The sequence below is a fragment of the Nerophis ophidion genome, linkage group LG01, assembly GCF_033978795.1.
Source record: "Nerophis ophidion isolate RoL-2023_Sa linkage group LG01, RoL_Noph_v1.0, whole genome shotgun sequence".
NCBI classification, from domain to species: Eukaryota; Metazoa; Chordata; class Actinopteri; order Syngnathiformes; family Syngnathidae; genus Nerophis; species Nerophis ophidion.
Genome location: NC_084611.1, coordinates 33,045,968 through 33,073,865, shown reverse-complemented (window position 1 = coordinate 33,073,865; position 27,898 = coordinate 33,045,968). Strand labels below are relative to the sequence as shown.

Genomic DNA, 27,898 nt, shown 5'->3' with positions numbered 1-27,898 from the left:
GTTAGACGCTAAGTGTTCATTTAACTGCTCCGCAACAATTTTTTCGAGATTTTTGAAATAAAGGGAAGGTGAGACACCGGTCGGTAGTTTACCATGAGGTCAGGATCGAGGTTAGGTCTTTTAAGAAGAGGATGAATAACCGCTTTTTTGAATGCTAGGGGAACAGTGCCCGAGGAAAGTGATAAGTTTATAATATTTAGCACTGAATGGGATGGACCTAATAATACAAAGAGCTCCTTGATCAGTTTCCCAGGAAGAGGGTCAAGTAAACATGTTGTTTGTTTTATTCCGTTTACACGTTGTAACAATTCCTCTAATGTTATTTCCTCAAAACGAGAGAAACTATTTTGGAGGGCAGTATCCGCCGTATATACAATCGTGTCAGTGTTAATAGAACCCCGTTGTAGCTGGGACGCATTGTCTTTAATCTCCTTTCTAATGACTTCAATTTTCTTACTAAAGAATTGCATAAAGTCATCAGCTGAGTGGGTGGAGCTACTGGAAGGAGTCCCTTGTTGGGTTAGCGATGCTACCGTACTAAACAAAAATTTAGGATCGTTTTTATTACGATGGATGAGATTTGAGTAATAATTAGCTTTAGCTAAGGTAAGCATGCGTTTATAAGTTATTAAACCATCACTAAATGCTTGATGGTGCACCTCAAGTTTAGTCGTGCGCCATTTGCGTTCCACCTTTCTGCATAATAATTTCTGAGCTCTAGTTTCTTCTGTAAACCACGGGGTGCGCTTTTTTGGAGCCTTTTTTAACTTTAGCGGTGCTATGTTATCAATGGTTTCGCGCAGGGCGTCGTTAAAGTTGTTAGTGAGGTTATCAATAGAGCCCACATACTTTGGGAATGGTGCCATTACCGAGGGCAGTAGGTCAGCAAGAGTTGTCGTTGTGGCCGTATTAATGTTGCGGCTGCTATAGCAGTTATTATTATTATTAGTTTGACGAACATGCGTCTGAACCTCGAATTTTATAAGGTAATGATCGGACAATACTTTAGTATACGGGAGTATCGTAACTTTGGAAGCGGTGATACCCCTGACAAGCACTAGGTCTATCGTATTACCGTTCCGATGCGTGGGTTCATTTATTATTTGTGTGAGACCACAGCTATCAATTATAGTCTGGAGCGCTACGCACGGTGGGTCCGATGGGGTATTCATATGGATATTAAAGTCCCCCATTATGATTATATTATCGGCGTGTGTCACTAGATCAGCAACGAACTCTGAGAATTCATTGATAAAGTCCGAACAGGGCCCTGGGGGGCGGTAGATAACAGCCAGGTGTAGAGGCAGCGGTGTGACAGACCTCATAGTAAGCACCTCAAACGATTTATATTTATTATTTATGTTAGGACTAAGGTTAAAGTTTTCGTTGTATATTAGTGCGACCCCCCCACCCCTTTTAAGCGGACGGGCAATATGCGCATGTGTAAAGTTAGGAGGACATGCCTCATTTAGCGCAAAAAAGTCGTTTGGTTTAAGCCAGGTTTCACTGAGACCGATGACGTTAAGATTGTTGTCTCTGATGATATCATTAACTAACAACGTTTTGGGAGACAATGATCTTATGTTTAAAAAACCTATATTATAGGTAGTGGGCTGTTTTAGGGAATTTTTGATCAAATTATCCGTAGTAGCAATATTAATAATGTTGTGTTTATTATGCCCAGTGCATTCAGCATAATTACGACCATATCTAGGAATTGATACGACGGGAATGTTCCGATTGTTTGATTGTTGCTTTGATAAACTGCACGCATCATGGTTAGCCACCTCAGTAACGGGGATTTTCCGATTGTTTGTTTGTTGCTTTGATAAACTGCACGCATCATAGTTAGCCACCTCGGTAAAACACATGTCCAACTCTGAAACACTCAAAGCAGAAAAAACTTGTTCTAATTTAACTGACTCCTTACCCAGACCAGTAGTCTCGCATCCTTTATTTAAATCCGTCTTCAGGGTGGAGGGAAGTGGTGTTCTGTGGGGATTAGCCTTCTGCTTTGTTTTTAGCCCCGCTCGACATCCGCGTTTCCGATCACACCGCTGGCGTCTGCTCCGTAGACGGCCCCCGCTGCTACTAGACTCTGCTGCTTCACAGGCCGCTGGATGTAGCCGCCGACGTATCCCCATGCTAGTTAGCATGTTTAGCACGCCCGCGTCTATCAGTCCAAAACGGCCCGATATGTCCATATCCAGAAGTGTCTGGCGGTCGTACGTGATCACGGAGTGACCACGATGCGAGCCAGCCATGAAGTCTAACTGTCCGGCATATATATATATATAGATATATATATATATAAATATATATATATATATATTTCTATATATATATATATATATATATATATATATATATATATATATATATATTTATATATATATGTATATACATATAGATGTATGTATATGTATATATTTATATATATATGTATATACATATATATATATATATATATATATATATATATATATATATATATATATATATTTATATATATATATGTATATACATATAGATGTATGTATATGTATATATTTATATATATATGTATATACATATATACATATATATATATATATATATATATATATATATATATATATATATATATATATATATATATATATATATATATATATATACATATATATATATATATATATATATATATATATATATATATATCTGTATATATATATATATATATATATATATATATATATATATATATATATATATATATATCTGTAAATATATATATGTATATACATATATATATATGTATATACATATATGTATACATATGTATATATATATATATATATATATATATATATATATATATATATATATATATATATATATATATATATATATATATATATATATATATATATATATATATATATATATATATATATATACATATATATATATATATATATATATATATATATATATATATATATATATATATATATGTATATGTATATATATATATATATATATATATATATATATATATATATATATATATATATATATATATATATGTGTGTATATATATATATATATATATATATATGTGTGTATATATATATATATATATATATATATGTGTATATATATGTATATATATGTATATATATATATATATGTGTATATTTATATATATATATATATATATAATTATTATATCATCATTAGTAAAGTATTAGTAATATTAATATTAATAGTAATAATTGTAAGGAATGTTGAGATTCAAATACATCATAGTATATGATAACAAATCGTATTTACTGTACAAGTTTGGGTTCACCATCAAAGCAAAGGACTCTTAGTTATTGCTATTATCTTCCACTAAAAACAGTACGTTATTGCCATATGGTTACAGTGAGTGGGCCGGACACTGCAAATTAAGAAAAATCCTCCAACTTTATGGATGATGAATCACATTAAAGAGTTATGGTGGTACAGTATACTAGTAAAAGTGTGTGTAAGCAGTCAGTCCATAGAGTAATAGTGTCTAGACACGATGAGTCATACACTTATTATGCCCGCGCACACGCCCACAAATGCGCATTTAGTTGCCACTCTTGGGGAAGAAATGAGGATTTAGTAGGGGTTGCAGAGACAAGACATGCATGTCCACGACAGCCCAATCAAAACCAATATATATATATATATATATATATATATATATATATATATATATATATATATATATATATAAAGTGGAATATTTGAGATTATAGAATAATTGGAGCCTTAAAAATGTCAACACATACCACCATTGATTTCAATTTGTTATTATTTTTTTTAGCAATGACCCCCCAAAAAAAAATAAATTGCACAAAAACTATTGGGGATCCAAAAGGGTCCTACTCATCAAAAATAAAAACAACTTTTTTTTTTTTACTGTTTACTGTAAACACAATCGTCTTGAGATCAACTTCCGATCCATCTGTCAATTATAACTTTTATTGTTGTTTATGTTTTTCGTTTGTTCTTATTATGCCCTTCTTTAGAAAAAAAACAACTTTGTTTTTTATATGGCAAACACAAAATATGCAACGTTTTCCCCCAAAAATATCCCAAAGTGGAATATTTCATGTGATATTATTATTTTTTTAAAAGAAAATAACAGCCTGCATGGCAGCTTTGTGTTATTAGAGTAAACAGTGCAACATTTTCTTGTCACTTTTCACTTGTTTACTACCTACCTACTCAGTGGCCTAGTGGTTAGTGTCTGCCCTAAGATCAGTAGGTTGTGATTCAAACCCCGCCGAGTCATACCAAAGAGTATAAAAAAATGGGACCAATTACCTCCCTGCTTGGCACTCAGCATCAAGGGTTGGAATTGGGGGTTAAATCACCATGATTCACGGGCGCGGCACCGCTCCTGCCCAATGCTCCCCTCACTTCCCAGGGTGTAATCAAGGGGATGGGTCGAATGCAGACGTCACATTTCACCACACCTTGTGTGTGTGACAATCATTGGTACTTTAACTTTAACTTTTATACCACTTTTTCTATTTTTTATTTTTCGAATCGTATTTTTAGAATGTGCTTAGGGTCGTTAAAAATGGCCCCCAAGCCGCACTTTGGACATCCTTGCTTTACAGAGAAGCCAAGCGATTTAGATGTCAAAAAGATAAGGAAAAGTATGGTTGACGACCACTTAAAAAAATAAATACGTAAAATAAATAAATAAATCACAGGTACACAGTGAACTTGAGTTTAAAAGGAAAACAATTTGAGGTGATTGCACGCGCAAAAGTAGGACATAATAGAAAGTAGGACAAGAGAAGATAAAATATTTAAGTATTGGGCATGCTTTTACTCTTTTTATTAATGTCCCCCACACAATGTAATGTGATGTTCATTCCAATTGTTTTAAAGCAAATAGATGCCATACACCTCTGTTTAATGTGTGTGTGTTCTCTGCAGCTGGCCACGTGGGATCCAGTCCACGGCCTGAATGGCACTTTGACGGACAGGAAGTTGGAAAACAACATGCGAGGAGTGGTGCTGAGAGTCGTCACGGTCTTGGTGAGTACCACTGACCTCTGACTGCCTTCTAAACTTGGCCCTGTCGCGAAATTTTTACCTGGGACTCGTATTGTGCCTGATACCAATATTTTGGTACTTTTTGTAAATAAAGGGGACCACAAAAAATTTCATTATTGGCTTTATTTTAACAAAAAAATCTGAAGGTACATTAAACATATGTTTCTTATTGCAAGTTTGTCCTTAAGTAAAATAGTGAACATACAGGACAACTTGTCTATTAGTAATAAGTAAACAAACAAAGACTCCTAATTAGTCTGCTGACATATGCAGTAACATAGTGTGTCATTTTGCATTCTATTATTTTATCAACATTATTAAGGACATCCATCCATTTTCTACCGCTTATTCCCTTTTGGGGTCGCGGGGGGCGCTGGCGCCTATCTCAGCTACAATCGGGCGGAAGGCGGGGTACACCCTGGACAAGTCGCCACCTCATCGCAGGGCCAATTATTAAGGACAAGTGGTAGAAAATTAATCATTAATCGACTTGTTCATTTACTGTTAATACCTGCTCACTTTCCGTTTTAACATGTTCTATCTACACTTCTGTTGAAATGTAATAATCATTTATTTTTCTGTTGTTTGATACTATAGAGTAGTTTTGGATGATACCACAAATTTGGGTATTAATCCGATACCATGTCGTTACAGGATTATACATTGGTCATACTCAAAGTCCTCATGTGTCCAGGGACATATTTCCTGTGTTTAAAAACATAATATAAATAAAAAAATTAAAAAAAACGCCACAAGATTTTGTGATGTTAAAAACGATCGATGTTATCATAGTAGTATGGACTAGATACGCTATTTTACTTGGTATCATCGCAGTAATTGTTAGGTGTAGATCCACCAATGGCGTTTGCTTATATTGTAGCGTCCCCGAAGAGTTGGTGTTGCATGGAATTCTGGGGGAAAAAAAAATATGCAGTGTTTATATTGTGTTGTGGCGCAAATATTCTTCCAAAATGTCTTTGTCGTTGTTGTTTGGTTGGGTTTCCCTATATGGTACATGTTTATGACAGTATTGGCATTGTTCATACTGCCACCTTTAGTGTGACATGTATGGCTTTTGAGTCAAGATGATTATGTCCTTATTACATTATCAGCCACAATGAAATCTCGGTTGGGCTTTGTGAATAATAGACATTATGATTCGTGACTTTTTCATAATGTGAAACTGACTAACGTCACCACAAAATGAACAACAACACAATTGACTTGTCAACAATTAATATAAAAATTGAAAGTTGCCATTGATCCCAAGTGGGTGTTTGTTATTGTCCGTGGGTGCTCGGGCCCAGAAGCACCCACGGGATTGGTGCCTGTGGTCAGTCACATAGTATTTTAAACAAAACTTCCATCCATCCATTTTCTACCGATTGTCCCTTTCGGGGTCATTGACTGTGTAGAGTTTGCATGTTCTCCCCGTGACTGCGTGGGTTCCCTGTGGGTACTCCAGCTTCCTCCCGCCTCCAAAAACATGCACCTAGGGATAGGTTGATTGGCAACACTAAATTGACCCTAGTGTGTGAATATGAGTGTGAATGTTGTCTGTCTATCTGTGTTGGCCCTGTGATGAGGTAGCTACTTGTCCAGGGTGTGCCCCGCCTTGCGCCCGAATGCAGCTGAGATAGGGTCCAGCACACCCCGCGACCCCAAAAGGGACAAACGGTAGAAAATGGATGGATGGAAAGAAGATTTGTTGATGCTAAAAAAATATCGATGTAATCGTAGTATGGGATAGATACGGTATTGTGCTTGGTATCATTACAGTGGGTTTTGGATGTAGATCCACATATTGTAGTGTCTGGTTAGAGTCGGTGCTGCAGGGAATTCTGGGAATTTGCTCTGGAGTGTTTATGTTGTGTTACGGTGCAACTATTCTCCCAAAATGTGTTTGTCATTCTTGTTTAGTGTGGTTTCACTATATGGCACATGTTTATGACAGTGTTGGCGTTGTTCATACTGCCACCCTTTGTGTGATATGTATGGCTGTTGACTAAATATGCGCTTCGTTCACATGTGTAGTGCGATTAAATTAAAGATGATTCCCTTAATAGCTAATGGTTAGCCACAGTGAAATCTTGACTTGACATTGGTAATTATCGACCATTTTTAGCACATGGGATGGCGTGGCGAAGTTGGGAGAGTGGCTGTGCCAGCAATCTGAGGGTTCCTGGTTCAATCCCCACCTTCTAGTAACCTCGTCATGTCCGTTGTGTCCTCGAGCAAGACACTTCACCCTTGCTCCTGATGGGTCCTGGTTAGCGCCTTGCATGGCAGCTCAGGCCATCAGTGTGTGAATGTGTGTGTGAATGGGTGAATGTGGAAATAGTGTCAAAGCGTTCTGAGTTCCTAAAACAGGTTGAAAAGCGCTATACAAGTATAACCCATTTACCATTTACCATTCAACGTACGGAGTCCGTTTGCTGCAGGTGCACTCATCCTGTAATGTACTTTACTAGTTGTCATTGGCTGTCCAAAGTCGGGATACGGGGGTGGACCGCTCGGTTGGGGACATCTCCGCACTGCTGACCCGTCTCTGCTTGGTATGGTCTCCTGCTGGCCCCCACTATGGACTGGACTCTCACTATTATGTTAGATCCACTATGGAATGGACTCTCACAATATTATGCTAGATCCACGTTCATTGCACCAGTCGCCCACATCTGCGGTACTCTCCAAGGTTTCTCAATGTCCCATTGGGTTTAGTTTTTCCTTGCCCTGATGTGGGATCTGAACCGAGGATGTCATTGTGGCTTGTGCAGCCCTTTGAGACACTTGTGATTAAGAGCTATATAAATACATGTTGATTGATTGATTGATTGATTGATGAAGACAATAATTAGTGATTTAGAAGTAGCTATAATTGTCACAAAGTGGTAGTGATGAACCCCAAGATGCAGAGATGACAGGCTTGGTACAAGAAAACGTGATTTTAATGTTAAAAGAAAAAGCAAGGAAAACACAAACCAGGAAACAGCAAACAGGGACAGGAGTCAGGATCCAGGGAATAGCTCACAGCCTTCAAGAAACAGGCTGTCCATACAGCAAAGCATACTCCAGCCCTGACTGGAGGGCAAGGAAGGTTTAAATAATGCCTCTGATTAGTGCTCGGGCAGCAGCTGAGCGGTGCGAACACTCATCCGAGGCAGATGGAAATAATAGGTAACCATGGTAACTAAAACAAACACGGGTGCACAAAAAACAGGAACTAATGGAGTCCAAAACTAACAGAACATAACACAACAGGATCCGGGACATGGATCATAACAATAATACTGCTGTGCACATACTTGCCAACCTTAAGACCTCAGATTTCGGGAGGTGGGGCTGGGGGGCATGGTCGGGGGGTGGGGCGGGGGGTGTGGTTGGGTGTGCTTGGGGGCGTGATTAAGAGAGGAGGAGTATATTTACCGCTAGATTCACCAAGTCAAGTATTTCATATATATATATATATATACAGTGGGGCAAAAAAGTATTTAGTCAGCCAACGATTGTGCAAGTTCTCCCACTTAAAATGATGACAGAGGTCTGTAATTTTCTTCATAGGTACACTTAGACTGCGAGGGACAGAATGTGAAAAAAAATCCAGGAATTCACATTGTAGGAATTTTAAATAATTTATTTGTAAATTATGGTGGAAAATAATTATTTGGTCACTTCAAACAAGGAAGATCTCTGGCTCTCACAGACCTGTAACTTCTTCTTTAAAGGGGAACATTATCACAATTTCAGAAGGGTAAAAACCAATAAAAATCAGTTCCCAGTGGCTTATTTTATTTTTTGAAGTTTTTTTCAAAATTTTACCCATCCTGAAATATCCCTTTAAAAAAAAGCTTTAAAGTACCTGATTTTCGCTATCTGTGAAGCCATCGTCCATTTTCCTGTGACGTCATTCAGTGATGCCAATACGGATAGCACAGCAAGATATAGCGACATTAGCTCGGATTCGGACTCGGATTTCAGCGGCTTAAGCGATTCAACACATTACGCATGTCTTGAAACGGATGGTTGGAGTATGGAGGCAGTTAGCGAAAACGAAATTGAATAAGAAACTGAAGCTATTGAGCGAATAGCTATTGACGCTATTCGGCCATGTTTGCCTTAGCATCGCCGGTAAAATGTGCAGACCAACGATCGGAATTTTCGCATCTTGTGACACTGGATCAACTTAAATCCATCGATTGTTAAGTGTTTTTTTGGCATTAAATGTGGGTGGAGGGAAACGCTGGATGTAAATATAGTTTAAAATGTACATACAGTTAGCCTAAATAGCATGTTAGTATCGTTTAGCTGGCAGTCATACCGCAACCAAATATGTCTGATTAGCACATAAGTCAATTACATCAACAAAACTCACCTTTGTGATTTAGTTGACTTTACCGTTGGAAATGCATCTGCAGGTTATCCATGCATCTCTGTACCATGTCTGCCTTAGCATCGCAGGTAAAATGTGCAGACTCTCCTGCACATTCAATGGGGGTCTGGCGGCAGATTTCTTTGACTTTATCGTTGGAAATGCATTTGCTTTGAGTATCGCAGGATATCCACACAATCTTGCCATCTCTGTAGTAGCATAGCTTTCGTCGGTAAAGTGTGCGGAACAAACGACTGACCATTTCATCAGCTTTCCCCACACCCTTGTATTTTGAACAAATTTCGTCCAATTTCTTGCCACTCTCGCATCTTTGGGCCGGTGGTGCAACTTGAATCCCTCCCTGTTAGTTTTGTTACACCCTCCGACAACACACCGACGAGGCATGACGTCTCCAATGTTCCAGAAAATAGTCGAAAAAACGGAAAATAACAGAGCTGAGACGCTGTGTTTGTAATGTGTTTGAGAAAATGGCGGCTTTATTACCTAGGTGACGTCACGTTCTGACGCCATCGCTCTGAGAGCGATAAATAGAAAGGCGTTTAATTCGCCAAAATTCACCCATTTAGAATTTGGAAATCGGTTAAAAAAATATATGGTCTTTTTTCTGCACCATCAAGGTATATATTGACGCTTACATAGGTCTGGTGATAATGTTCCCCTTTAAGAAGCTCTTCTGTCTTCCACTTGTTACCTGTATTAATGGCACTTGTTTGAACTCGTTATCTGTATAAAAGACACCTGTCCACAGCCTCAAACAGTCAGACTCCAAACTCCACTATGGCCAAGACCAAAGAGCTGTCGAAGGACACCAGGAAAATAATTGTATACCTGCACCAGACTGAGAAGAGTGAATCTACAATAGGCAAGCAGCTTGGTGTGAAAAATTCGACTGTGGAAGCAATTATCCACTGATAATCTACCTCGATCTGGGGCTCCACGCAAGATCTCATCCCATGGGGTCAAAATGATCATGAGAACAGTGAGCAAAAATCCCAGAATCACACGGGGGGACCTGGTGAATGACCTGCAGAGAGCTGTGACCAAAGTAACAAAGGTTACCATCAGTAACACACTACGCCGACAGGGAATCATATCCTGCAGTGCCAGACGTGTCCCCCTGCTTCAGCCAGTGCATGTCCAGGCCCGTCTGAAGTTTGCCAGAGAGCACATGGATGATACAGCATATGATTGGGAGAATGTCATGTGGTCAGATGAAACCAAAATAGAACCTTTTGGTATAAACTCAACTCGTCGTTTTTGGGGGAAGAAAAATGCTGAGTTGCATCCTAAGAACACCACACCTACTGTGAAGCATGGGGGTGGAAACATCATGCATTGGGGCTGTTTTTCTGCTAAGGGGACAGGATGATTGATCCGTGTTAAGGAAATAATGACTGGGGCCATGTATCGTGAGATTTTGAGCCAAAACCTCCTTCCATCAGTGAGAGCTTTAAATGGTTGACCAAATAAATATGTTCCAACATAATTTACACATAAATTATTTAAAAGTCCTACAATATGAATTCCTGGATTTTTTTTCACATTCTGTCACTCACAGTAGAAGTGTACCTATGATGAAAATTACAGACCTCTGTCATCTTTCTAAGTGAGAGAACTTGCACAATCGATGGCTGACTAAATACTTGTTTGCCCCACTGTATATATATATATATATATATATATATACATACATATATATATATATATTAAAAAAATTAAAATACTTGACTTTCAGTTTTCATTTATTGACACATTTGCACACACATAACACTCATCTTCTCATTGTTGAGTTAAGGGTTGAATTTTCCATCCTTGTTTTTCTAACCATATGCATGTATAGTAGATGGCAGTATTGTCCTGTTTAAGAGTGTCACAACATTGCTGTTTACGGCAGACAAACTGCTTTAAGGTAGACGAAAACGGACTGCTGTTGTTGTGTGTTGTTTTACCGCGCTGGGAGGACGTTAATGAAACTGCCTAACAATAACCCCAGAAAAGAAACCCAGAACTCGCCCTTGATCGTTCTACAGTTATAACGTCATTGGGCAGACACGCTCTTTATACACGTCACTCAGGTCCGCATGAATTTTGTGAGATTTTCGGGAGAAAATTTGTCCCGCGAGGTTTTTGGGAGAGCCGCTGAATTTCGGGAGTCTACTGAAGTATGGCTGTGCATGACACGACGACCGGTACTTTTTGGAGGCACTATAGAACTGAATATGATTAATTAGTATCGCGGTGTTATACTAATACTGGCATACCGTACAACCCTGCTGAAACATGACTGGTAAACTTACTTTAGAGAAATTATGTACATGATGAATCGAAGGGATAAAGAATAGTCTTTTAAAGGTTAGAGTGTCCGCCCTGAGATTGGTAGGTCGTGAGTTCAAACTCCGGCTGAGTCATACCAAAGACTATAAAAATGGGACCCACTACCTCCCTGTTTGGTACTCAGCATCAAGGCTTGGAATTGGGGGTTGAATCACCAGAAGTGATTTCCGGGCGTGTTAACCACTGCTGCTAACTGCTCCCCTCACCTCCCAGGGGGTGAGGGTGATAGGTCAAATTCAGAGGGTAATTTCACCACACCTAGTGTGTGTGTGACTATCCTTGGTACTTTACCTTAACTTTTCAAGAGCTGCAGCTTTCCCAACAACGGCCCTACGTACCCACGTGGGATGCAGAAAAGGTCAGTTTGCAAAGTTTAGTGCGCAAAGTTCTGGCAAAGTCACAACACAAATAAGTCCGTCAGCTCACCTCCCTTATTTTTTGACATTTAACGTGCAGATAAAAGAAGAAGGGAAGAGTATGTCATCGTCGCTCCTCACTGCCTGCTTGTCTCCCCTGCAGCAGCAGCAGCCGTCATTCCAGAACATCCCACGTGCGCTTTAAAGATTCACCGCCGTAAATTCTTCATATCCTGTCTTTGAAGTGAGAGAAGCCAAGAAGAAAGCGATGACGCTCCACATCTTTGTGGCTATCCCCTTTTCTCGCACTTATTTTTTATTTTTTACCCCAGACAGATCTTACTTTTAAAGGCATAATCGTAGTAGGAAAGCTACTATTCCTCATTAATGCTTTCATACGCTTTTTCTTCAGGACCATGAAAATGTTCATTATACGACATCGAACCCGTTACAAAATTCACACATTTGAATATTAAGAGGGCACATTTTTTACAATTCACCTTATGTTTTAGGCACACTCGACATTTGCATGACCATTACCACTTCCAAACACACAACCTAGAATTGTCATTAAGGCCCCTTATCATTCTACACTAAGGTTATCCAGGGTAAATCCCACCTAACTGTATCCTTGTCCACACCCACACAATGGTCGTTAAAGACACCCTCTCCAGAAAATCAGAATCAGAATCAAACATACTTTATTAATTCCCGAGTGGAAATTAAAATTTTCAGCACAATCCCATTCAAGATCAGACAAACATTACAGGGAGACAGAACAGGATTGCTAACTGGTCTGCCAACTTCCGGCGCACCTTACAAAAAAGGTGAGATACAGGTAAACACGTGGAGGGAAATACAATTTTAAATACATAAATAAATAAATAACTAAATAAATACATAGATAAATAAAATAAAATAAATTAAAAAATCGGTTTGAGCCTGGGCCCCTGGAGAGAGGGTCCAGACTGAGGCCAAGGGAAAAAAACAACTCATAGCCATAGCACACATCCCCCTTACATGTGTGTAAGAGAGAAACATCAAAATGCGCACGTCGTGGTCACCTCAAGTGTTGCTTTGTGTGCAAGTTCTTAAATTTAACTTATCTGAACAATATCCAGTGTTGCGGTATTTCAATTAATTGGAATCCAGCTGTGGGGCCCTTTTGTAAATTAATGAAATCTTTATTAGACACATGAAAGTAAACAATGTGATACAGAACGTTGTACATCAATTACTATTAATTGATTAACGTGGACCCCGACTTAAAAAAGTTGAAAAAAATATTCGGGTGTTACCATTTAGTGGTCAATTGTACGGAATATGTATTGTACTGTGCATTCTACTAATACAAGTTTCAATCAATCAATCAATCAATCAATCAATCAATCTCGGGCTGTAGATATCTGGTCAGGACACTCCTCACTCTTTTGCCTTCACCTTCATTGTCCTTTTCTGTGACCTCATATTGATTGCTTGATTGACACTTTTGATAGTAGATTGCACAGTACAGTACATATTCCGTACAATTGACCACTAAATGTTAACACCCGAATAAGTTTTTCGACATGTTTAAGTCGGGGTCCACATTAATCAACTAATGGTATAAATATAGCATAATACAGTGATCACACAAGTTAATCAATGTTGGGTTCTGACGTTAAGTTGACCATCAAATTTTGGTCATTTTCCAACCGATATTTTACAACACAAATACACCGTTGAAGTGACATGTTGTTTTTTTTTTTTTTGACATCGTTCATTCAATGTCATGTTGTGACGTTGATTCAACCTTTGACATTTGGTCATTTCCCAACCAACAACGCGGATCCAACGTTAAACACCAAATGTCAATTTACAAATACAATTATTTTGCAACAGTTTTTTCAAAGTCAGTTTTAAAGGACATCAATCAACGTTGTACCAATGTCTTGTGCCTGCTGGGTAATGATAACCACCACTTAATACCATAGTAGATATAAAATCAAATAAAAAGGCAAAGTCATTCAGAGAGTAAAAACCCTTGGCGGCGGATTCTACTGCAAATTATTACAATTTAATATAATAAGTTAAAAATGATGGGCGCCACTTTGCACGCTGTGGATAAAAATAATTGAAATATTGCTAAAAGTCAAAACCGAGGCACATTCGACTCCAACTCCAGACCGTTTGACATTCCCAGGTGTCAAATGGCTTTGCAACCTCTACTTCAGTCTGAAAAGAAATCTATATCTATCATTACACGGTTAGTATCTATTAGTTTTCAATTTCAAAACAACACATTTGCGACACAACACTGCAAAACACTCACCTCTCATGCCGGTAACCCAGTTTCGGTTCCCGGGTGGAAAAATTAGGAAAACACACACCGCGGCCAAAAGAGTGAGTACACAACCGGCAAATCAGCATGCAGCTTAACTTCGTTTATTTTCTTCTTGCATCATTAACGAATATTATTGGTAATAAAATATGTTTAAGCACTAATCATTATGCCAACAAAGTAAAAGAAGGACGCCTTTCGAGCAGTGGTTCTCAAACTTTTTTCAACCCCTCAGAAAACACTTGGCTCTCCAAGTACCACCATAATGACCAACATTACAATACAGTAGTGTTGTAGGCCTAAGTATTCATTAACACACTACAGAGGTTTTATTGAACAGGTATATTAAATACTTTTGGCCACTATAACATTGCACACAGTTTGAACAGTACCACTGTGTTTAAATGTGTAGTTAAGTCATTCTTTGGCATCAATCAATCAATCAATTTTTATTTATATAGCCCTAAATCACAAGTGTCTCAAAGGGCTGCACAAACTACAACGACATCCTCGGTACAGACCCCACATACGGGCAAGGAAAAACTCACCCCAGCGGTACGTCGGTGACAGTGACTCTGACAAACCTTTCGGTCCCCCAGTGGACACCGAAAGCGATGGATGTCGAGCGGGTCTAACATGATATTGTGAAAGTCCAGTCCATAGTGGATCCAATAGTGGCTCCATAGTGGACGGAAATGTTTCTCATAGTCACTGTCACCGACGTCCCACTGGGGTGAGTTTTTCCTCTGTGCAGCCCTTTGAGACACTTGTGATTCAGGGCTATATAAATAAGAATTGATTGATTGATTGATTGATTGATGCCAAAGAATGACTTAACTACATATTTAAACACAGTGGTACTGTTCAAACTGTGTGCAATGTTATAGTGGCCTCAACCTCGTTACCCTGCGTAATGACAATAAAGCTGATTCTGATTCTGATAGTGGATCCAATATAGTAGCGAGAGTCCAGTCCATAGTGGAGCCAGCAGGAAACCATCCAAAGGGAAGGCGGATAAGCAGCGCAGAGATGTCCCCAATTGATACACAGGCGAGCCGTCCATCCTGGGTCCCGACTCTGAACAGCCAGTACTTCATCCTTGGCCACCGGACTTGTGTCCCCCCGCCCCCCCTCCATAAGGGAGAGTGAGACATTGGAGAAAATAAAAGAAACTGCAGATCAACTGGTCTAATAAGGGGGTCCATTTAAAGGCTAGAGTATACAAATGAGTTTTAAGTTGAGACTTAAAGGCTTCTTATGAGGTAGCATCTCAAACTGTTACCGGGAGGGCATTCCAGAGTACTGGAGCCCGAATAGAAAACGTTCTATAGCCCGCAGACTTTATTTAGGCTCTGGGAATCACTAATATGCCGGAGTTCTTCGAACACAGATTTCTTGCCGGGACATATGGTACAATACAATCGGCAAGATCGGATGGAGCTAGACCGTGTAGTATTTTATACATAAGTAGTAAAACCTTAAAGTCATATCTTAAGTGCACAGGGAGCCAGTGCAGGTGAGCCAGTATAGGCGTAATGTGATCAAACTTTCTTGTTCTTTTCAAAAGTCTAATCATAATCATGAAAGATGATCAATTAAAACTGGATAAAATGACGACTCCATGACTTTTTTTGTAAATAATCAATAACTTTAGAATTTGATGCCAGAAACACGTGACAAAAAAGTTGGGAAAGGTGGCAATAAACACTGAAAACGTTGAGAAATTCTCCTCAAACACTTATTTGGAACATCCCACAGGTGTGCAGGCTAATTGGGAACAGGTGGGTGCCATGATTGGGTATAAAAGCAGCTTCCATGAAATGGTAAGTAATTCACAAACAAGGATGAGGCGAGGGTCACCAATTTGTAAGCAAATTGTCGAACAGTTTTAAAACACCATTTCTCAACGAGCTATTGCAAGGAATTTAGGGATTTTACCATCTACAGTCCGTAAAATCATCAAAAGGTTCAGAGAATCTGGAGAAATCACTGCACGTAAGCGATGATATTAGGGACCATTGATCCTTCATGCGGTACTGCATCAAAAACCGACATAAGTGTGTAAAGGATATCACCACGTGGGCTCAGGAAAACTTCATAAAACCGCTGTCAGTAACTACAGTTGGTCGCTATATCTGTAAGTGCAAGTTAAAACTCTACCCTGCAAAGCGAAATCCATTTATCAACAAAACAAAGGAACACAGCCAGCTTCGCTGGGCCTGAGATCATCTAAGATGGACTGATGCAAAGTGGAAAGGTGTTCTGTGGTCTGACAAGTCCACATTTCAAATTATATTTGGAAACTGTGTAAGTGGTGTCCTCCGGAACAAAGAGGAAAATAACAATCCGGATTGTTATAGTTGCAAAGTTCAAAGCCAGCATCGGTGATGGTATGCGGGTGCATTAGTGCCCAAGGCATGTTTGTTTTACATATCTGTGAAGGCACCATTAATGCTGAATGGCCCTTACAGGTTTTGGAGCAACATATGTTGTCATCCAAGCAACGTTATCATTGACGCCCCTGCTTATTTCAGCAAGACAATGCCAAGTCACATTCAGCACGTGTTACAGCAGCGTGGTTTTGTAAAAAAGAGTGGGGGTACTTTCCTGGCCAACCTGCAGTCCAGACCTGTCTCCTATCGAAAATGTGTGGCGCATTATGAAGCGTAAAATAAGACAGCAGAGACCCCGGACTGTTGAACGACTAAAGTTCTACATAAAACAAGAATGGGAAACAATTCCACTTTCAAAGCTTCAACAATTAGTTTCCTCAGTTCCCAAACGTTTATTGAGTGTTGTTAAAAGAAAAGGTGATGTAACACAGTGGTGAACATGCCCTTTCCCAACTACTTTGGCACGTGTTGCAGCCATGAAATTCTTAGTTAATTATCATGTACCAAAAAAAAAAAAATATTATGAATTTGAACATCAAATATCTTGTCTTTGTAGTGCATTCAACTGAATATGGGTGGGAAAGGATTTCCAAATCATTGTATTCCGTTTATATTTACATCCAACACAATTTCCCAACTCATATGGAAACGGGGTTTGTATTTTCCCCAAGGTCAATAAGTACTATTAACAAGGTCAAACTAAGCAATTGATTTTTTAGAAATTGCTCTCAATTGAAAAAAAAACAAAAAACGGTTTGTTAAATCACCTACAAGCTTTCAAACTATTGCCGGACAAAATAGTGTCCCTGCGAGTCTTGTGCCATTGCAGCCAATCAGAACTTTTATGACAAAGTTATTTGTTGAAAAGTCACACTAACAATGATCATTAAATCCGTGTTAGCAAAGTTAACAATGAATGTAACATCCCTGTCCAACATTCCTTGCGTATGTATTCTTGACCTACAGTACAGGCCAAAAGTTTAGACACACCTTCTTATCCCAATGTGTTTTCTTTAATTTCAAGACTATTTACATTGTAGATTGTTACTGAAGGCATCAAAACTACGACATCTGTGAAGTTGAAAACCATTTCAGGTGACTATCTCTTGAAGCTCATCGGGAGAATGCCAAGGGTGTGCAAAGCAATAATCAGAGCAAAGGGCGGCTATTTTGAAGACACTAGAAAATAAAACATGATTTCAGTTATTTCACCTTTGGTTGTTCAGTACATAACTCCACATGTGTTCCTTCATAGTTTCGATGCCTTCAGTGACAATCTACAATGTAAATAGTCCTGAGGTAATGCGAAAAAAGCAATAAAAATGTATCCAAACATAACTCTTAAACCAAACATGGAAATTTGTCTAATAATGCCTGGAATATTATATCTTTGTGAGTTTTACTAGAAACGGATGTGTGGAAGTCGCGTACTTGCGGTCCCTCTGATGCATACGCCGGAGGCCAGTTGATAAAGGTTTTAATGTTTTTTTTACAAGCTCTTCAACGGACACGTTCGTTCCAGACTTGGTAGTTTCTCCAATACTCAACCCTCCCCCGCACCCGGACGCTCACTGTTAAATGGTAAATGGTTGTACTTGTATAGCGCCTTTCTACCCCTTTTAAAGACAACAGATGATTGGATTAACACGTACCACCTGTGAAATCTAATCACCTGTCACCTGTGTCTCGCCGTCAGCAAATTCCCCGCCCCTACCCGTTGGTGCTTGTCCTCAGCACCATGGACAGCGGCGGTGACCTTTGCTCCTGGAAGCGCGCTGGCCACATCTCCCTTCACAGTATGCTTTTTTTTAAGGCTTGCAAATACAAAAATATGTTTTTTTTACTCAATATGACAGTAATGTTCTTAGAATCCTGAGATAATGCGAAAAAATAAAAAAAATACAAATTTAAACAGGCAAAATGAAAATAAGCAAAACACATTAAATGAGGAGGTGTGTCCAAACTTTTGGCCTGTACTGTACATTAAACACATCCATCAACCACTGTTGGCTAGCTCCCACTTGATGAAAATCTTTGTTCTCCAGGTACCGGCAGGTTTCGTGTAGCCTTGAACCTTTCGTGCAGCTCTCGTGTTCGAGATCTCTAATGCACCAACGCTCTCGAGGGTACCACACATGTTAGAGTATGTTCCTGTGAAAGGACGCGTTCATTTTGTGTAATCAACTCCTCTGCCGCCTGTGGAATTAGTTATTGATTATTTAATTAGGGCTAAGATTATGCTACTATTAGAGCAAATAATTCCTCCAAATGGATGCTATCGATTAGCACCAGGGCTATATTGACTATTAAATTGATGCCATCATTACGGTTACTCTGCACAAATGGGGCTAAAATTCATATTCTTCACAACAGTTGGCTTTTCAAGGCATGTCGGCCGGCATTAAACAAATAACCTGACGGTACAAAAAAGCTTAGACAACCTCTCGTAAATTCCCTCAATGACTCACCTCAGAGTCAAATTTTTTTTTTTACATCTGCACTAAAGTGACAGCCATGGCCACAGGGATTATATTTTCATGTTGTCTGTCCTTCTTCATAACTTTAGCACTTTTCATCCTGACGTCCATCAATGCCACAATTTTTAAAGGAAACTTACATAAAAGCCTGTTAGCCTTCTAAGGAGATATTACCATTGATTTATTTGCTGATTGTTCTGATGGGCTGCAACCTGGAATGCACCGGTAAATGTTGCTAGGACCTTTGATAAAATCAAATACATCTAATTTTCCTTTTGTGTTCATATTTTTAAAACCATTTTCACCATAAGGAGCAATGGATATGAGTCATTCCACCAAATTGGTGAAGTTTGCTTGTTGGAATGTTCTCAAGAATGAACTCAAATGTAAGAATTGTTTTTATCTCTAAATATAATAATAAAAAAATAGCCTTTTATACATAAGGTTTGCGTGTGCTAAAACACGGGCAAACTTAATTTCACGCTCAAAGCTGATCTACTTGTTTCATGCGGGGTGTCGCAGCTTGCTGTGAGGTTCGTTCCCCCGGGATGCAAACAGACCACTCTGGACAGGACTTGCAGGTAGGAACGTGATTTATTCCTCGAAAATCAAAGAAGTACCAAAAACAGAAAATAAGCCGAAGGACCAATGTGCAGATCGCACTGGAAGCTAAGGCTACCACTTAGCATAGACTAGAAGACAAATACTCACGTAGCGGGTTGCATACAGCGAAAAAAAGAACCCAGTACGAGTGTGGCGAGAGAGAAGAATACATAGCTCTCTGTTAAGTGGTCGAATGCAGGTGAGCGTGCCCAACCCAATCAATCCCCATAGAAACCAAAACAAACCCAGTGGTGCACAAAACAGGAACTAAGGGAGTCCAAAAATAACAAAACATAACAAAAACATGATCTTAGCCACGGATCATGACACTACTAGACTTAGACTTTGACTTATTATATTGTCATTCATTGAACTTTACAGTAACGGAATTGTGTTGCATTAGCTCGCGGTAGTGCAGGATAAGAGCAATATGGTGCAGATATAAATAGATAACTGTACAGATAAATATATTGCCCTTTTGCATACGCATCCACGTTTATGGGTGTATGTTATATTGTCTTTATAGTCCGGCAAGTTGATATGTTTTTTGGGGGAGAATTGAGGGGATTATTATGATCGATAGATTGATTGTTTGAGACTTGTATTAGTAGATTGCACAGTACTGTAAATATTCCGTACAATTGACCACTAAATGGTAACACCCGAATAAGTTGTTCAAGTTGTTTAAGTCAATTCATGGTAAATGATGCGTTCAAGAGTCCTATGAAGCCTGAGGGAAGAAGCTGTTACAGAATCTGGAGGCTGGGTACACCCTGGACAAGTCGCTACCTCTAGGCTGACCATATTCTGAAATCCCAAAAAGAGGACATATATATGCGTGCCAAAGCGGGCAGCACGCCAAAGACTAGGTGAAAATTTGCCAATGATACTTGAACTTGTTTAATAAATAATATATTTATTTACATAAAATATTTTTTCTCCTCTGTTGACAGCAGTGTTTGTGCTAGGAATTTTCAAAAAGTCATGAAAATGGGGTCCCACGGTTACATTTTTGGGGTCCCACTTTTTTGTAAGCGTTTTGAAAACAAATGATAAACCTATGCATTGTCCTGTTGTATCTCATATTCTATAATGTGTTTTGGAAAAAGGTTGTCATAAACGATACTTAATTCATTAAAAGTAATAATAAAAAAAAGAAGACACATTTGTATGCATATGTAAATGTGTTCACTTATAAACACTCATTCACTTTCTTCTTTCCTTCATGGATCTAAACTTTACCGTTGCTGGTAGTTTTTTCTATGTTTTCATATAATGAGTTGTAGATGTATTTATTTCAGTATAAAAGTGTAAAAAGTGTTTTGCTTGGGTCATGAAATGATGATAATGGTGTGCCGGGGCATACATACATTTTATAGTTAACGCTTAAATCTCTGGAGTCTACATCAACTTCAGATCGATTCCTCATTTCAAAATGTTTTAGTTTTTTTGATGTTTTTTTGTTTGTTGGTTTTCCGCCCTTTTTTGTCAAACAAAACTATGTATTTTTTTATGGCAAACACACAATATGTGCGAAATCTCGGGCTTGAGGTGGGGGGGTAGGAATAGCGGGGGGGTGTATATTGTAGCGTCCCGGAAGAGTTAGTGCTGCAAGGGGTTCTGGGTATTTTTTCTATTGTTGTTATGTTGTGTTACGGTGCAGATATTCTCCCGAAATGTGTTTGTCATTGTTTGGTGTGGGTTCACAGTGTGGCGCATATTTGTAACAGTGTTAAAGTTGTTTATACGGCCAGCCTCAGTGTGACCTGTATGGCTCTTGACCAAGTATGCCTTGGTTAACTATCAGTCTCCTACCTCACTATCTCGCTCTCTTGCTCTCTCTGCCTCTGCCCCCCCCCCCCCCCCGCCCCTCACGAATGATGCTGCATGTGTACACTTTCACAATTTATTTTGTTTTCAACCCCATCTTAACCGTGGACGGACATTGAAAATACACGCAACCCTGACTCAAAACGCCAGACAATTGAGGCATTTCAGAAACCCCGCCCAGACAGCCCGGACAGCCCCGCAAAAGAGGACATTTCCGGGGAAAAGAGGACGTATGGTCAGTCTAGCTACCTCATCACAGGGCCAACCCAGCAACAACATTCACACTCACATTCACACAGTAGGGCCAATTTAGTGTTGCCAATCAACCTAGTTTCATGAAACTGAATTTGGACTTCTGCAATTGGTTCTCTTCTCAGAAACACCCTGCTAGTCAACAAGTCAAACGGGGATGCACACAACTTGCAAATTTAAGAATGCATGTGGAAAACAGGGGAGTCCTCGTTTAAAATTCAGACGAACCGGCTACTATTTTTCGTCGTTGACAAATAAGGAGAATCGTCAACCTGATGGATGCAACACTTGACTCGACGGGCGGAGAAAAACAATATATCACTGCCACACTTTTACAAAAGGAGAACGACCTGTGGACTAGGGCCAAGCGCTCACTGCTGGTGAGTGGCAGGGCGAAGCTCGAGACCAGATGCAGTTTTCAGAACATGGGCTGAGTATTGATCGAGGCCGGCAGGTCAATGTAAGTGAATGTTTTGGGTTTTTTTAAGATTAATATATGCCCCTTTTGTCCCTGACAATGTTTAACAAAGTAAAAATCTGACACCATTGATTCAAGTCTGCAAAATCTCAGCCTTTTTTTTCTTGACGCTTGTCAGAGGAGGGATGTGTTTTTAAAAACTACATGCAGCTGCAAACTTCTGCCTTTGCATAAGTTAAACGTTGGCTTTGACCTTTTAACGCTCCCATGTATAGTCTTCGACTTGTCTTATTCTATACCGGTACTTTTACAGCGGGCCTACTTAGAACCGATGTTCAGGTCAAAACAATTTCATTCTGCTCCAACTGTGGTTTGCTAAAGCACTTGCTTCAGGCTATTGCTGAACCAAAAATCTCTAACCCTGTAAATTCCCACTGGATGTGTAACGGCCGCTGAACGTCTCCGCCGCGAAACGTCTTCGCCGTCCATTGCCCACACCCGAATGTGCGAGATCACGTGATAAAGGGAGTTGTAGTAAAGCGAAACACAAACAGGTGATTCTGTCCTTCCAGAGGAGAAGAAGCAAATAAACGTTTCGTGTAACGACAACAGTTTTGCCTTGCAAAAAAAATTAACATAGTTTCCGAACTATAAAGTGCACTCATTTTTTCCCCCCGTTCAAAACTTGACAGTGCACCTTATATCGCAGTGCGCCTAATGTAAGGAATAAGTTTGGTTGGGCTTACCCACCTCGAAGCAATTTTATTTGGTACATGGTGTAAATATAAGTGTGGCTACACTGCAAAAAGTCAGCGTTTAAAAACAGGAAAAATAAATACAGAAATTAGGAGTATTTTACTTGAACTAAACAATATTATCTGCCAATCGAACAAGAAAATTCGGCTCGTCAAGACTTTCCAAAACAAGCAAAACATACCTTAATATAAGTATATACTGTCTAATAACAAGTGCACTTTTCTTGGTTGAAAACAAAATTTCAAATCTTGGCTCAATATGTTGAAACATAAAAAAAACAATAAAAAAAAAAACTGTTCCGGCACTGGATATTTGGGTCCGCTGGTCTTTAGGACTTCTGCCGTTATAATCAGGACCACGTGCGCTGATCGTTGATTACCTGCAGCCGTGCAGGGGCGTGTCGGCGCTCGCTACGGATGACATGAGGGATTGCGCATGCACCGTGACACTCTCCCTTGTTTTTTAATTAATACTTAAATGTACTATGCTACTGTATTTTAAAAATGTGGTCATCGTGGTGGAACCTGGAAACCCAAATGTTTTTTAAGGTTATACTTGGTGAAACAAGTTTGAGAACCACTGCTTTAAAGAACATGGATAGTGTATATACAGTTAGTAGGACCTTAGTGTTATTACCATTGTGTGTGTGTGAGTGTGTGTGTGTGTGTGTGTGTGTGTGTGTGTGTGTGTGTGTGTGTGTGTGTGTGTGTGTGTGTGTGTGTGTGTGTGTGTGTGTGTTTCCGCCTGGGTTGATGGATGCTTGCAGTGAGCGAGGGACTTGGCATGCATGTCCGATCGCTGCCTAATAGCTTATTGAACGGCTGCAGCTAGCAAGGATTAGAAACCACCAAGCTAATACCGAACATAGCGCGTGTGTGTGTGTGTATGTGTGTGTGTGTGTGTGTGTGTGTGTGTGTGTGTGTGTGTGTGTGTGTGTGTGTGTGTGTGTGTGTGTGTGTGTGTGTGTGTGTGTGTGAGCGTGGATGTGAAGACTGCACTCAATAACACACGGGGCTTTCATAAATCTGCCAGGCGTATTGGCCTTAAACATTCCACTCATCAATAGGGTGGCTTGTGTGCGTCCAAGTGCGTTGAAGTTATATTTTTATTCAAGCGTAAAATATTATATTAGCGTCTGTTTTTTTTTTTTTTTTTGCTTTCATGCTTTAAAGAGTTCTTATTTTGTTTGTTTTTCCCCCTCCCTGAGCTGTGTTGATTTAATTGGCTGAAATGTCAAATGTTTGCTGGATGTCTTTAACGTCAACAGACAGCTGCCCTTTAGATGCCACACACACACACACACACACACACACACACTCATATTGATAAATTGCCCAGAAAAAAGAAACAAAGAGGGCACTCTGTTGCTTTGGGGGTTTATTGATTTTTAATATATTTATTTGAGAAGGTTAAAACAATCATACGGTATTTAAAGGAACGTGCACGGGAACGGTAGATATTTTCTCCCAAATGCATTTAAAATGAGACAGGAATTTGGAATGAAAACCAAATTTTAGTTAAAAATTAGTTACTTTTGAAACAAAACATATCGCTGTTTTCATCTAATTAGCGCAGGAGAAAAAGGACTGTTCCAAAAAAGGCGATAAAACGACGATATGAATCGCAAAATTTACATATAACTTTCATCAAGGGACGAACTGTGTTGTCCCGATAGCAATATTTTGGTACTGTTACCGGTACCAAAATTATTTTGTTAATTTTTGGTACTTTTCAGTACTTTTCTAAGTATAGGGCACCACAAAAACAAGCATTATTGGCTTTATTTTAACAAAAAAATCTAAGGGTACATTAAACATGTTTCGTATTACAAGTTTATCCTTAAATAAACTAGTGAACAAACAAGACAACTTGTCTTTTAGTAGTAAGTAAACAAAAAAGATTCCCAATTTTGTCAAGACTAGGAATATTGTGTGGACTGTTTTCCCGAGGTGCGAAGCGACTGGATCGGACATGGCGTAAAGGTAATGACATCTTTTAATTTTAACACTCAAAAGTACTACAAAAACAAAGGGTAATAACAAAAACTTGCACAAAGGCAGAACTATGGACATAAAAGAAAACTTGCAAACTATGGCATGAATAAAGAAAACTTACTTGGAACGAGAAAAGAGCATGAAAAAGAGCAGCATGGAACATCAGCATGAATAACAAGGGTGTATAGAGGGTGATGTCGCATGGCTGACTGTCTGGCAACTGCAGGCTTAAATAGTGATGTGGTGATTGACAACAGGTGCATGAGTTCAAATGAATCAGGTGTGTGACATGAGGACAGGTGAAAACTAATGGGTTGTCATGGAAACAAAGCAGGGAGTGAAAAAACAGGAACTGACCAAATACAAAAACCAAAAAGAACCAAGCCAAACTAAACATGATTAACAGGACATGACAAATTTAGTCTGCTGACTTATGCAGTAACATATTGCGTCATTTTCCATTCTATTATTTTGTCAAAATTATTAAGGATAAGTGGTAGAAAATTAATTAATAATCTACTTGTTCTTTTACTGTTAATATCTGCTTACTTTCTCTTTCAGAATGTTCTATCTACACTTCTGTTCAAATGTAAAAAGCATTTATTCTTCTGTTGTTTGGATGCTTTACATTAGTTTTGGATGATGCCACAAATTTGGGTATCAATCCGATACCAAGTAGTTACAGGATCATACATTGGTCATATTCTAAGTCCTCATGTGTTCAAGGACATATTTCATGAGTTAATAAACATAATATGAATTAAAAAAAAAACAATAGAAGATTTTGTACCAAAAAAAGTGCACTTGTTATAAGTGAGAATATACCTATTTTAAGGTATTTTTGGGTTCATTGAGGTTAGCTAATTTTACTTGTTTTGGAAAGTCTTGACAAGCCGAATTTTGTTGTTCTATTGGCAGATAATTTTGCTTAGTTCAAATTAAATACCCCTCATTTTTATTTGTATTTTTCTTGTTTTTGAACACCGACTTTTTACAGTGTAGTAGTAACGACTAGATACGCTCCTGTACTTGGTATCACTACAGTGGATGTCAGGTGTAGATCAACCAATGACGTTTGTTTACAATTTGACGCCGGTGAGCTACGGTGTGTAGTGAAGGATGTTTAGCTATTCCTCGTTCTACAGGGATGATACTTGTAAGACACATATTCATTAGTATCGCGGTACTATTCTAATACCGGTATACCGTACAACCCCAAACTATCGGTAACAAATTTGGCGAGTCCAAGGTGACTTGTCTTGGAGGAAAGAAGACAAATTTGTCTTGCAACATGCAGACTTTATTATAACTTGTAGCAACACGGCACATTCAGGCACTGGAAAAACCCTCACAGCAGCAAACATCTCTCGCCAGCTATGCACACACGCTGTCGATAACCCGCTTACACCTTTATACCCGCCCCCCGGCATGTGTCAAAGTTCACACTGGCCCCCACAATAGTTGTCAAAGGCTATGCCTGCAAGACTGGTGTAGCAGTCAGCACCCGGAGGCGTCAGACTTGGTCAGACTTTAAATTTTATGCACTTTACTTTATGTATCTAAACAGGGTTTTACATTGTATTATGTTATTCTGTGCATCGCTTGTGTTTGAGCCCTGACTGAATGTACACTATATTGCCAAAAGTATTTGGCCACCTGCCTTGATTCACAGGCAGTGCCATCACATTCCTAACCCATAGGGTTCAATATGATGTCGGTCCACTTTTTGCAGCTATTACAGCTTCAACTCTTCTGTCCACAAGGTTGCGGAGTGTGTTATAGGAATTTTCCACCATTCTTCCAACCCTTGATGCTGTGTGTCAAGCAGGGAGGTAATGGGTCTTGGGTATGACTCGGCCGGGGTTTGAACTCATGACCTAACGATCTCAGGGCGGACACTCTAACCACAAGTTTAGCCTTTTTATACTGTAGCACACATGGTTTCATTTTGATATTGTGATTTTTCTCTTATAATAATACCACTTTTTCCTTACATAAGTTCATAGTGAGTATACTTAGTCCATGATTATCGGAACATTACAAATTATGATTTTTATTAAAAAAAATAATTGCAATTGTATTATTGTAAAAAAAAAAATATTTTATATTTTTTAGTAGTACAATTTTTATTTTAATATTATAACTTTATTTTTTGTAAAAGAAATATATGCTGTTATTAAAAACAAGACAACAAACATTGTCTTCTATCAACAGTGAGATATTACAGGTACATAAAACATTTAACAAATATTTAAATTAGAATAAACATGTACATTTACCAAAATTAATGAAGGCTGAGTGAAGTTTTTTAAATGTCATATTATAATGAAAAATGTCTTCATAAAACACAACAGTCTTTTGAAGTATCTACTCAAGGTTTTTTTTTTTTTTGCACACAATTTTTCTTGCTGCTGATATTGATTTCCCCACTGGAATTAATAAAGTACTTCTGATTCTGATAAATAATGAATTGAGCTTTGCACAAATTTAAGTCTATCCAACCTATGGGGTCAAATTTGGGGATTGAAAACAGCGCCACCGTGTGGTGTATTCGTTAAAAAATTAGCACATGCAACACAGTAGGTGTGCATGTTTTTCGTGTGCATGTTTTTTTTTTTTGTATCCTCATTTTGCTACACGTATGACCGTCAGGGGCTATGAGAAAAAACGTGGTAATGCTAGTTTGTTTGCAT

At 38.8% G+C, this 27,898-nt stretch overlaps 1 protein-coding gene across 3 annotated transcripts in view; it reads left to right on the top strand.

Moving 5' to 3' along the window:
* Positions 1-27,898, top strand: part of grid2 (glutamate receptor, ionotropic, delta 2) — a 1,199,099-nt gene that overhangs the window by 856,567 nt on the left and 314,634 nt on the right. For all 3 annotated transcript variants that reach the window (XM_061901055.1, XM_061901073.1, XM_061901064.1), the window contains exon 9: positions 4,966-5,067. In XM_061901055.1, the coding sequence (XP_061757039.1) occupies positions 4,966-5,067 (102 nt within the window). The remainder of the gene's footprint in view (positions 1-4,965; positions 5,068-27,898) is intronic.